Source organism: Octopus bimaculoides, chromosome 13 (assembly GCF_046866305.1).
Source record: "Octopus bimaculoides isolate indiv1 chromosome 13, ASM4686630v1, whole genome shotgun sequence".
Taxonomy (NCBI): Eukaryota; Metazoa; Mollusca; class Cephalopoda; order Octopoda; family Octopodidae; genus Octopus; species Octopus bimaculoides.
In genome coordinates, this window is record NC_142940.1 from 19,110,927 (window position 1) to 19,125,472 (window position 14,546).

Sequence of the window (14,546 nt, forward strand, 5' to 3'; positions counted from 1 at the left end):
ACACCAATACCCTCGCATCACACCACGCACACACTACAACTGACCAACTACTTTCTTCCTTTCTCCCTTCCCCCATTTTCACACTACATACGTCAAGATCACCAGCAGTCTACCTCCCACACACAGCCCCTCGTTCCCGATCACCGTTTGTTATCTCCCCCTTTCTTAGCTCTCCTGAAATAAGAATTTCTAACTTCCGGTCAGTCATTGTTATGATCGGCCATTATTATGATTGACCGTTGACTGAACACTATTCAATTTTTTTTCTCCGTGTTTTTCTCCTTGTCTCCGTATTCTTTCTGTTGAAGAGCGTAGCTCGAAACGTCAAAGACTTTCCGTATTCCCGAGCGTCATACTAATATATACTTTTGTTATTTACACCACCTGTCCTCGTCTGTTGTTATTTTTTGTATATTCTCCCATATATATATATATATATATATATATATATATATATATATATATATATATATATATATATATATATATATATATATATATATATATATATATATATATATTCTTATTCTTCTTCTCCTCCTCCTCCTCCTCATCATCATCATCATCGTCATCATCATCAATGTCAGCCATTGCGTACGCTGTAGCATGATACAGCTATATATAAGGCAGGATTCATTGTATATTAACATTGATTACTTATGGTGAGTTATTTTCTTTAAGTCATTTAAAAAAAACATTTAGGATGAGGGAATTATTAAATATGGCGATGTTAAGAAGGGATTTTAAATAATCTGATATAGAGCAATGTGGTGTTGTATCGTATAATGAAGTAGCTACTAGCTGAGCTTAAGTTAATAAATAATAGAAATTATAAAGGTAGATAATATTTCATTATGTGTTAAATCCAGGACCACAATAGAGAGTATGATTCTTCGTGTTAAATTGTTATGCGTTAGTCTGTTCACTGAAAGCTCACATTTAACATTATAAAATGTGTGTGTCGTCGTTCACGCTGGTAGAGGGAGGCAAACAACAAATGGAGTGGGAGTGATTGACAGTTAGAGCTGCTAAATGCAAGCGAACTCAGCAGTCGCTGTGCAAATTTTTATCATAAATCATATTTATTTTAACAATTCCATACATGCAGGTATAAATATATGCCAAATTAAATATTACACACTTTTGTTTTCAAAATATCGCTCGCGTAACATTTATAAATCATAATGTATTTCTTTCTTGTAGTCAGACACTAACCTTTATTTCGTTTTCCAAGTAAAGGATAACATATTCACTCGCTCATGCAGACACGCACACACATATTTATATATGCACATGCAGCGATGTATATATAAATATTCCTATGTAAGTATGAGTGTATGTGTGAGGGAAAGTTTTTAGGAGGTTAGCTTTGAAAGTTGCATTCCGTTGCGATCGGTAAAAATGTGCTTATTTTGGTAGTTTTGACTTATGGAGTTCCTCTAAGCGTGAGGCATTATTGTATAGTAATGCCCTTATATAAATTAAATTATATATGTTTATGGAAAAAAATGATGGTTGTTTTTTTCCTTATGAGGTTTTTTCACGCTAACTACTTGATAAATTCTTATAAAGTTTTTATCCTAATATTATATATATATATATATATATATATGTTAATTCTCTAAATGAAGTATTAACAGTAACTGCACGATAAAGTGTAGTATATTGCCACTTAAGTGTGGCTGACCCCTAGGGGTGGATGTTACTGTTGCTTTTAGCCCCAGGAGGACATCTCCTCCAGCTGGCTTATCGACACACGACTGTGTCCTGTTTGCCAAGGGAAGTTATCCCTCTCACCTCGATCTGCAGCACGAACGTATCCGGATTTCAGGGTTATTTCCCTTCGTCGGCGTCCGACAGCTGATGACCTTGGTAAGAGAGACAAAAATCTGGCAAACTTATATCTTCTTTTCCAGTGAAATTCTTCACTGATATTGAAAAGGTGAAAACAAGCAATGTTAATTCTCTAAATGAAGTATTAACAGTAACTGCACGATAAAGTGTAGTATATTGCCACTTAAGTGTGGCTGACCCCTAGGGGTGGATGTTACTGTTGCTTTTAGCCCCAGGAGGACATCTCCTCCAGCTGGCTAATCGACACACGACTGTGTCCTGTTTGTCAAGGGAAGTTATCCCTCTCACCTCGATCTGCAGCACGAACGTATCCGGATTTCAGGGTTATTTCCCTTCGTCGGCGTCCGACAGCTGATGACCTTGGTGAGAGAGACAAAAACCTGGCAGACTTATATCTTCTTTTCCAGTGAAATTCTTCACTGATATTGAAAAGGTGAAAACAAGCAATGTTAATTCTCTAAATGAAGTATTAACAGTAACTGCACGATAAAGTGTAGTATATTGCCACTTAAGTGTGGCTGACCCCTAGGGGTGGATGTTACTGTTGCTTTTAGCCCCAGGAGGACATCTCCTCCAGCTGGCTTATCGACATCCGGATACGTTCGTGCTGCAGATCGAGGTGAGAGGGATAACTTCCCTTGGCAAACAGGACACAGTCGTGTGTCGATAAGCCAGCTGGAGGAGATGTCCTCCTGGGGCTAAAAGCAACAGTAACATCCACCCCTAGGGGTCAGCCACACTTAAGTGGCAATATACTACACTTTATATATATATATATATATATATATATATATATATATATATATATATATATATATATTATATATATATATATATATATATATATATATATATATATATATATACATACATATATATATATATATATATATATATATATATATATATATATATATATATATATATATATATATATATATATATATATATATATATATATATATATATATATATATATATATATATATATATATACATACATATATATATATATATATATATATATATATATATATATATATATATATATATATATATATATATATATATATATATATATATGTATGTATATATATATATATAATATATATTATCTTCCTGTGAATAAGAACGCATTTATCGACGTAGTGACATCTGGAGAAATCTTTGTACTTAGACAGGCTACATATTTGATCAGTCTTTGAGCATAATCTTCTTTGTCATGCATAGTAGCGCAGTTTATTGTGCCATCTCTATATAATCGCATGTTTCGAAAATTTTACAAGTGATGGTGAATACGGTAACATATTCTTTCAAAGTTCAGACCAATTTTGTTATATTCGTCTTCTATATATTTCTGAATAGGAAGACGTATGGTCGAAGTTTTGCCGTATGAATTTAACTTTTAAGCGTACCTACGTCGTGTTAATGCCAATATTAATATAAAGATTAGTGGTGGTAAATTCTGCTTTGTAGCTAATCGCTTCCTACCTGAACGACTGAATAGGGTTACGCATTGTATTTCTCTGCGCTCAAATAGTCTCAGTTATTTGCAGGTCTTTTCCTTGGTCTTTAGTCTTGTCCTAGGTATCAAGTCTTTGATGCATAAGTAGAATCTTTGCATCTGAATTTTGTGTTAATTCTATTGGATGTTTTCCGTAATGGTGATTAAAAGGAAAAAGGAAATGTTTATGTCTTAAGGCTATGAAGATTTTAGAAATATTAGATTTAACATTTAAAGAAAGACATGAACGAAATAATATTACGTCGATTTTTTCTTCCTTTTGAATGGCGGAGATTTACTAGCGATGAGTATGGGCCATTGTGTGTTAGATTTATTCATGTGTACAAGGCCATTAGAATATTTCTTATACATTTACAACATTATAATGATTTCAGTTATCTTTCTTTTCGATCTTATACGCATACACTCAAGACCGACTTACACACATGCATACATACAAACTCACACTAGTATATTTAAGTCTGTATATCCAGAAGCCTATACATAAATACATACATACTAACCAATTTATATACATACAGTCAAAGAGAGAGAGAGAGACAGAGAGTGAGAGAGAAAGAGAAAGAGAAAGAGAAATAGAGAGAGAGACTGAGAGAAGAGAGATAGAGAGAGTGAGTGAAACAGAGAGTGAGAGAAAGAGAGAGTGAGAGAGAGAGAAAATGCACACTCATATGAATAAGTTATTTAATAGCGATGTTAACGCGTAATGGTTTCCTTTATATTTCGGCTTTGCTTTTCAATCCCTGCCAACAGCAAAGCCTTACTGTTTGCTTCAGAGCATCTGTTTGAATGCAGCTGTAAGTCTTATCTCAACAGACTTATTCTGTTGGGTAGCTTAACGGAATGACTGCCGACTTCAGCTCTCGTATTCATGTAGATAAAGTGTGCTTCCAATCTTTCATGCTGAAAGAATGTATTAAAGACGAAAGAACAGAAAGTTATTGATTAAATTGCAAGAAAGACGGTATTGCTTTCTCAGATACAAACAGAAAACCACAACAAAGTGAAACGAAAGTTCTCCTCAATCAATTATTTGCATCAAGACCTTTTGCTTAACAATCTCTTGCGTCTCGTAAATCTAATTACATTTGAAGCCTAAATACAAAGAGGCGAATAGATACAGGAAAAAAAAAACTCCGTATAGCTACAATGATAGGTAGATATAAACACTGATTAGCTAAATAGATATAATGATAAGTAAAAAGATAAATAGATTTTAGAGAATACGTTGATATAAAGATGTATGTTTATGACAGTTTCCTTTTATAGGTAACAGACAGGATTAGAAAATAAAATAGAAAGGCTAAATACAGGTGATGAAATGAAAAGCAAGAAAAATCACTTTTATTTTAATTATTATGGTTCTTTGAGACATAAACTAAATAATATCTTCGTTTATATATATATAGGCGTAGGAGTGGCTGTGTGGTAAGTAGCTTGCTTACCAACTACATGGTTCCGGGTTCAGTCCCACTGCGTGGCACCTTGGGCAAGTGTCTTCTACTATAGCCTCGGGCCAACCAAAGCCTTGTGAGTGAATTTGGTAGACGGAAACTGAAAGAAGCCCGTCGTATATATGTATATATATATATGTATGTGTATTTGTGTATCTGTGTTTGTCCCCCAACCATCGCTTGACAATCGATACAGGTGTGTTTACGTCCCCGTAACTTAGCGGTTCGGCAAAAAGAGACCGATAGAATAAGTACTAGGCTTACAACGAATAAGTCCTGGAATCGATTTGCTCGACTAAAGGCGGTGCTCCAGCATGGCCGCAACTCTAAGCTGAAACTATAAACAAACAACAACGAGAGTAACATGATAGGAATGAGAAAGATTTATTTGATTCAGCAGATCACAGCATTTGATTACTATTTTATCGAGAGCAGAGTCCGATAATATTGAAACCATGTCTGAGATGAAGGCTCGTTTCAATTCCTTTAACACTTCATATCCGAGGGGCTGCTGGCTTTAAGGGTATTCAAGAAGTCTGGTTGCAGGCTCCACCCTTTTAGAGTTCTTTTACAGGGCGTAGAAAAACCGAAGGGTCGCTGTATTAAGTGTGTGAGTCTGCAAGGAGAATATGTTGAATAAAATCATAATTAACAGATGCTCCTGTATTTCTTTTCCCCCAAAGCCTTCAGATCATCTTTGCTGTTACAAGGGGTTTTATTAGCCTCTCACTCAACTGCGTCCTACACATAACAATCAAGGGGTTGCAGTCTGGGGAGTTAGGTGGCCAGATGTTAGAGGTGATGTGGTCGCAGAAATTGTCTGGCAGCCATAACTGAGTTCTCCTGCTTGTGAGGCATGGTGCAGAGTTCTGTTACCAGACATAGAGTCATCCAGCAGCAATCCCCTAAACCCAGGGCAGCATTACCTTCTCCAGCCACTTCATGTAAGCCTCCGTGTTGAACCTGAGACCATTAGGGACGATGAGTGGAGGCATAACGTCACCATCACTCCAGCACCTTGATGTTGACTGGATGTTTGATTTTTATCTCTCTCGGTACATGACCTCAGATTACACTGTACTCACGTTGACACTCAAATACTCTGAAATGTTCGTATTGGAGTGGGAATGCCAAGCAGTACTGCATATTGTTTCCAAATTTCTGGCAGAGTGAATTGCGTCATAGTGCCCAACTGACTCTACTATACTGTGTAGTCGACAAAATCAAAAGCAAACAATGCAAATGCGCAAAATAAAAAAATATAAAATGGTGACAATTTACCCATTGTAGCCTGTATTCACACATGGACACATACACACATACACCCCCATACATAATTATGCACCTTCACTCAGATATGAATATCTATCTATCTATCTATTTATATGCAAACATGCATACATACATACATATATATATATGTGTACACAAACACACACACACACACACAAACACACACACGCATATGTATATATATAGATATGAAATTAAAATAGACAGCAGCTTGCAATACTTTGCCAAAAAGGAAAACTACAATTATCACTGAATATGTCTGGGGTATTAGAAACACCTATATTGCGAAAAATAAGAGCTGAAATGCTCTAATGCTGTAGTGACAGCAGCACAAAATTACATACATATATATTGACAAGGCGCTGTAACCGCCCGGTGTTTTCAGTATATATGTATATAATTATGAATTTCGACTACAAAATTAGAGCGTTTTAGCTCTTATTTCTAGCAATATAGGTCTTTCTACTACTCTATTTAATATATATATATACAGGGTTGGACAAAATAATGGGAACAACCTTAAAATTTCAAACAAATTTATTTTTATGTGTAGGACCGTGTTTGGCAGTAATTACAGCTTGAATTCTACGAGGTATGGTCTCATACACAGTTGGAATTGTTTCCAAAGCAATTTTAGTCCAGTCTTCAGCTAAAACAATCTTCAGTTCTAGTAGTGATGATGGTGGAGGATATCGACTCCTTACTTGTTTTTCTTATATGCACCATAAATGTTCAATAATATTGAGATCTGGGGACTGTGGTGGTCAGATAAGATGTTCAACTTCACTAGAATGTTCCTCGTGCCATTCAGTCACAACTTTAGCTGTGTGAATTGGTGTATAATCATCATGAAAGATTGCGTTTCCCTCCAGAAATAGTTCCACAACCATAGGATGAATTTGATCAGATAACATGCTTAAATAGTCTTGACTATTAATTCTGACATGAAGGGAAACCATTGGGGTGGCAAATTTCCAAGATATAGCCCTCCCAGATCATTACAGATCCTCCTCTATGTTTAACAGTTGTAAGAAGGCAGTCTGGGTCAAATTGATTCTTTTGGCTGTCTCCACACGTATACTAGGCCGGTGGTTGGACATAAGGTAAAGGATGATTCAGCCGAGAAAAATTGTTCTACTGCTCTAGGGATCAATTCTGTAGGTTTTTACTTCACTCTAAACGCTTTGCAACGTTTGTTTTTGGATGTAGTGGTTTTCTGATTGTAGCCCTCCCGTGAAATCCGGCTTGTGCAGCTCCCGGCGAACAGTTTTTATGGAAACTGGGTTCTCGAGGTAGTCATTGAGCTCTGCAGTAATTTTGGGAACTGTACTTTTGTGATCCTTTCTAACAATTCTAACGGTCTCTTAACGTTTTGGAATTCTTGGATTTCTTCCGGAATTTTGTTTCGACGAGGAGGTTTTTTCACTCTTTTGCAAAGGCTGTCATTACTTCGATACAGTACTTCTTGATACACCAAACATTTCAGCCGTTTTCGTAACGCTAGCGCCTGCCATACAAACACCAACTATTTGATCTCTTTGAAAGTCCGATAGATCTTTCATTTTAATGAATTTTAATTACCTTATTCTGATGATATCTGAAAAAAAAACCCCAGGAATTTTAGCAAAGCATATAAAGCAACACTAATAATAAATTAAAAAAAAACATAACAATAAACAAGCTTTTGACGGTTTTATAAATATTTCAAAATTATGATGCTATGATGCTAGGTGCTTCCATTGTTTTGTCCAACCCCTGTATATACTGTGTAGGTCTATGCACTAACGCGCACATACATATGCATAGAACCATTTACACCTTTTAAAAACCTTACACTACTACACTGTATTTGTTTCCAATGCAACACATATGCACGAAACACATATGCTATGGTAAACGTATTTTCTGGGATTGGTGAAAGCATACACATTATGAAACTAGAATTAATGATGTAAATTTATGCTTGATCGTTTTCTTTCATTGAAATACAAAATTGAGAAACACCGCTTTATTCATATATTTCTATGTGTATCTTACGTAAATGTGTTTTAGATTGCAGTTTGAAATAAAAGAATACTGTAATGACGATTACTACGGTTCAACATGCGATGTCCATTGTATAGAACGGGATGATGACGATGACGGCCATTATACATGTGAAAAACATTCAGGAAAGAAAATCTGTTATCCAGGTAAGCGAGAGAGAAAAAGAATGGTAAGAGAGAGAGAGAGAGAGAGAGAGAGAGAGAGAGAGAGAGAGAGAGAGAGAGAGAAGGTGTGAGCTAGTAGTAGAATTCAATAACTATTCAAATTTCATTATCTATTCGGTATTCAAGTTATTTATCATTCAGTAACAAAGAATCCTTATTGGACATTTTTATACATGTTATTTAATTTATATATCATAATCTATGTGTTTCTGATAAAAATTGGTGATTCCCGTGGAGTGATAGAAATATTCCTTGGTGATATCAGTCAATAATAAACCCAGTTTCCGTTTTCAGGAGAAACATTTACATTTTAACCACGTCGTTAATGATAAATTTGAAGACAAATTTATCACACTATCCATAAATCTTGATATCTAACAGTTATATGATAAAACGATATGTGCATGGTGAATCTGGGTAATGAATATGATGACATGGATATTCATTCTTAATACTTTTCGGTAGATTAGAACGTGAATAACCTAATCGGTGTTCAGACATCAGAAGACAATACAAAAAATTTGTTTACTAAATCCTATGAGCAAAGCCAAAAACTGTTACTAAATTCATTAACCCGGGTTTGATTTGGTCCAGGAGTCACACAACAAGGTCAAAACACTAGTGTGTCCTTAACCTAACGAAGAGAGTGAATCATGGATACATATTCGTCTAAAAAGTGTTAAAATGCTGTTTGCTAATGACGAAATAAAACAGCGATTAGCATATTCGCGTTCGAATCTATCTCAACGTATAAAGAAAGAAATTATGTCATCGGAACATGTATCAAATATATCTTAAAGTTATAAGATACGCCCTATATCATCAATAGAGAAATTCTACTTCAAAATCTGTGTTGTTTAAATACACTGTATAGTACCATTAAAACATATGCTATTCATTTTATATAGCAACTTTATGCTAGTGTCTACGTTACCATCATCAAATGAATTGTATATCCTACTTTAGCCGTTATGATAGAATAATATCATTTTGTGTTATGTTTTGACAGCTGTACTACAATAACTGCCATACAATTTAGATTTATCTTTCTAGACAGTCGTAATGACAGGATATATAAGCGATATTTTCGTATGAGGAATTAGTTATTTAGTATGACTAGAAACGTGTGAAGTTCATATAATTCATAGTAAGTGTGAACTTGGCAATGTAAACAAAATGACTCAGTTAAAGACAAAATAACGCACATTTCTCGACGATGAACAACCGTACGTTTTATTACTACATGTTGCGAAACAGTAAACCTACACTGCGATATGGAAATGGTAGCTAATGGCCTCGAGAAATAGATGGATATTACAGTATCGTTTAACGTTGCTGAAATATAGGAATTTACTATGGATTATTGTATGCATATGAATCTCGTCCCATACTTTTAGGCTTATCGACTGAGTAGCATAACATGTAAAAAGTTGCATACATAAGTTCGCAAAATTTTCTTCTAAAACTAAACAGAAATACATTTTCTGATGTATGAGTATATATTCGACCATACAGAGCAATCCAACAATATAATACTATCTGATACACGAATATCTTGAATTATATAGAGGCTTCAGGAAGAAAGATCACATATTTGGATATTTTGCATAAAGGTAATTGAATGATAAATGTTTACTGTTAGATATCTCAAAAACTAGATATCTCAAAAGAACTGTTTGTTAGATGAAAGTTGGAATCATAAACATTTTCCTCCTGAATATCGAATGCATTGTGTGTTGAGATATTGCAGAAAAATATATTTCCCGATAGACTTTCTGTATATACAGAGATGTACATACAAAACTTTTTGCATACATACATACATACATAGACACATATAGGCACACAGCGACACATTCATATGTGCACTTTTTGTTTAATTTGTGTTAGAAAAACATAAAAGTGCTCTATGTACATTTTTCTTGGAAGTGCGTAAAGTCTGCTCAATGTTTATTCATATCTAAATCAAACAAGCTTACAATGTAATCCTGTTTACTGTTTCTGTATCAGTTGTAGATTTGGCAAATAAAGAACGGGAAAAAATATGTTACCCACAAAAGAGCATATGAATTGATTGTTCGTCATGGCTTGGAATATTTTGTAAAAAAAAGTTTACGTATGCTACACACTTTATATTCATATATGATGCAAAACTAATTCTACATGCGTGTGTGTGCGTGTGTGCGTGCGCGCGCGTATCTGCTGGCATTAAACATCGTAGTATGGTTAAGGGGCTCGCTTTGCAACTAGTTCAATCCCACTGCGCGGCATCTGTATAAGAGACTCCTGCTGAAGCCTTGGGCCGACTAATGCCTCCTAAGTGAATTTGGTAGGCACAAAATGTGTGGAGCCCGTCGTTTATATATATATATATATATATATATATAGTAAAATAAGGATTCATATACAATCAGGTACTTGAAAAGATATGCACCAGTTAGGGTTAGATAAACATATGGCTCCGGTGTATGGTTGGCATGTTTCAAATAGGAAATTCCGTTTCTGTACACAGAGAAAACTAATCCTATGAGTATTTAGCGCTTTGAGGCTGGGCCAAAGCACACGTTACCTTATTATTCACTTGATATATATATATATATATATATATATATATATATATATATATATATATATATATATATATATATATACATATACATATACATACATACATATATATATATATATATATATATATATATATATATATATGTATACATATGTATATATATATATATATATATATATATAGATATATATACATATACACACATATGTATATATATATATATATATATATATATATATATATATATATATATATATATATATAGTGATAGAAATGGTAAGACAACAAAAGAATGAGAGAGACCTCGATATTATGTAAATAGAGGAATTTATCTGTAAATATAATATGTAGCAATTATTTGATAGCCGTGATAAAACTCAGAGTTTCGGATGTCGGGGCAGATACCTACGCCCGCATCTCTTCAGTTATCCGGCCATCAAAGGAAAAAAAAAATGCTATGAAAATGACCGTTAAAGAAAGGGAAATTACTGTGAAAATGACCGTTATTAAGACAAAAGAACTACTGGAATGGCCGCTAAGTAAGGGTAGGAAGTAAAGGTAAGGGAGTAAAAAAGTTCATAGCAAAGGATAAAAAAACAAATAATAGACTCGAACTCTTCCGTCCTCCCACCGAGGGCCATATCACAAAATAAGATCTGTGTTTAACTACACGGTCTATCTCATGTCAGGCTTCTCAGTGAAAACCACAGACTGTACTTTATGAGGAGTCAAAGCATACTCCATTACCTGCTGCTAGCTACCTTGTAACCCATTTATATATGTTCATTATCGGTAGAGTGTGGTCGTTGACCAACCCGGTTCCCTATGGAGGTTTTGCAGAGTGAGATTGCTCCTTATTGGTTGATGGGGACCTGCTACTGATAACCACTCAATCCGTTTGTAGCCGACGATTAAACCAATCTCTTACTCTGCTTGCCCTGTGAAGAGTGTGTGGATACATAGCAGGATTTCAAAACTCACATAAAATCTATCAAATGCGGATGAGCTCTTTGAGAGTCAAACACTACAGTTCTGGTGAGAAATAAAAGGCAAGTTAACAAAATATGCTAATACATTATCGGTAAAAAATATACAAAATAGGGAAAAATAATTGATTAGCGAAATGGAAAATCCCTTAACATTGCTTCTTTCACAATGCAGCTAAAAATACATTTGCTAAACTCTTGTATAAATGTATGTATGTATGCATATATGTATGTACGTATGTATATTAGTATGTATGTATCTATAATTGATTAGCGAAATGGAAAATCCCTTAACATTGCTTCTTTCACAATGCAGCTAAAAACACATTTGCTAAACTCTTGTATAAAGTATGTATGTATGCATATATGTATGTATGTATGTATGTATATTAGTATGTATGTATCTATAATTGATTAGCGAAATGGAAAATCCCTTAACATTGCTTCTTTCACAATGCAGCTAAAAATACATTTGCTAAACTCTTGTATAAATGTATGTATGTATGCATATATGTATGTATGTATATTAGTATGTATGTATCTATATGTGAACTTATGTACATGTATGTTTACACGCATATATCTCAAATAGTTATTTTAAGCATTATTGTAGAGGCTTGCATAGATTGCAGCTTATTATACACTGAGCTTATACATTAAAAAGGAGGAAAACTGTTGTGGCATTTGTGATTTATCTATAAATATTTATACATATATATTCATGATTTCTGCCAGTCACCACTGGTAAAACTGTTAAGAGCGTCGTACAAAATAACGTATGTTTTCTTGTTTACTACTCTTAGAGTTCTATCTTTAAATTTTTGCTTATTTCTATAGTATCGTTTCTCTACAAAAATCTTTAAGCACCTGTCAATTTAATTAGTATAATTTACCAGAGCCTTGAAGGTGTCGCTTCCTATTGGTTACAGTCCAATGACTGAAGTGAATAACAGTTTGAAATAGCAGCCAAATTTCTCTCAAACCACACCTTACAGTATAGAAAATGTAAGGACAAATTGAATGAGGTAGTTATGTGTACACGATTTCTGAAACGGAAGTCAAGATTTTCATGTGTTGAATTACTCTAAACGTAGATTAGCTCAGTAAAAGTCGACTTGGGGTTGTTAGATAATGGTTTCTTTATTAGGCACAAAACCAGCACGTTTTGAGAAGAAGGTATTAGTCGAAGACATGGACTTTAGTAACTATCTGGTATTTTATTTTATCGACCTCGAAACGATAGAAAGCAAAACTGATCTTCAGAGGGTTTGAAATCAGAACGTAAAGAGGCGGAAGAAATACCACGATGCATCTTGACTTGAGTTTAAATAATTCTTTCAAAATTTTGCATAAAGCTAGCAGTTTCGAAGGGAGAGACAAATTAATACCATTGATCACAGCATTCGACTGGTATTTTATATTATCAGCCCCAAAATGATGAACAGTAAAGCTTATCTCGGCGGGATTTGAACTCAGAGCCGGTAGAAATGCCACTAGGCATTTTGACCGAAGTGCAAACCACGCTGCCAACTCACCCTCTTCTTGGAACTAAATAACGATTTCCTAAACACCTAACATGTAAGTCATGAGACAATCAAGGAGACTCTACACGGTCAGAGGATCTGCTAGAAAGAACAGCCAAATTGTTAACGAATCAATACGTCCGAACAGAAAAGCTGAAAAGACACAACCTGTACTTCTAGGTATGACAAATCATTAATAGAATGAGATATTTATGACTGGAACGTTTCAGGTCGTAACGCTACTCAGAGGTGGACTTTGGCTAACAACAACAGCAATCACGTTGGTCATATCTTATTTAGTCATATGTTACAAAATAAAAAAAAAAAAGATCCAAATTGCGGATTCGATTATAGTTCGGAGTGAGATGAAGAAACTTCATATCACGAACTTAGAGACTCTTTTCTGATTCCTTGACTTCCCTCAAACTAAATTATATCATGAAGCCATGCTATTCGGATAACCAATTTATATATGCTTATTGCTAAATTTCATAGCCAAGGGACTTAAGAGGTCGGAGTACTCTCAAGAAGTATGGAGCTCAAATCATCTGAGTGGCATATAGCACATGCGTTTACAGATATGAACTCGAGAAGTGTCAAGAATCGAGTTGCATGTTAGGAGGCCTCTGAGGTGGGATGTGACGTTATCTGACAAGATAAAGCTTTGCCAAATGGTAGTACGGTGATTTTATATAAAAATTACTTTAAAGTTTCTAACTGTGGAAAGTTCAAGAGTTTTCATACTTTTCCCTCTCACCCCACTTTCTCTCATTCTGTCATTCTCTTTTCCATTCTCACTCTCTCTCCCCCTCTCTCTCTTTCTAAGCTTCTCTCTATTTATATCTGAGAATGCGTGAGTGTGCGCGTGAAATCTATGTCTATCTTAATTCTTGGTCTGAGAATCGCTAATAAGAGATCTTACAAGTCATTTTATACATGTATTCCCATATAAATCCTATTAGTAATGAAACATTTGTAATAACGAATGAATAACAACAAAAGCTTTCCAGTTCTCTATTTTGATATATATATATATATATATATATATATATAATATAATAAAATATTTAACATATATATATATATGTGTGTGTGTGTGTACGTGTGCGTGTGCGTATGTGTGTTTGTGTTA

General features: G+C 34.5%; 1 protein-coding gene across 1 annotated transcript in view; it reads left to right on the plus strand.

Annotated features, from left to right (window-relative positions):
* The window catches only part of LOC106880385 (uncharacterized), a 102,731-nt gene that overhangs the window by 36,221 nt on the left and 51,964 nt on the right, over positions 1 to 14,546 (plus strand). The window contains exon 5 of the mRNA XM_014930296.3: positions 8,179 to 8,318. Coding sequence (XP_014785782.1) covers positions 8,179 to 8,318 — 140 coding nt within the window. The remainder of the gene's footprint in view (positions 1 to 8,178; positions 8,319 to 14,546) is intronic.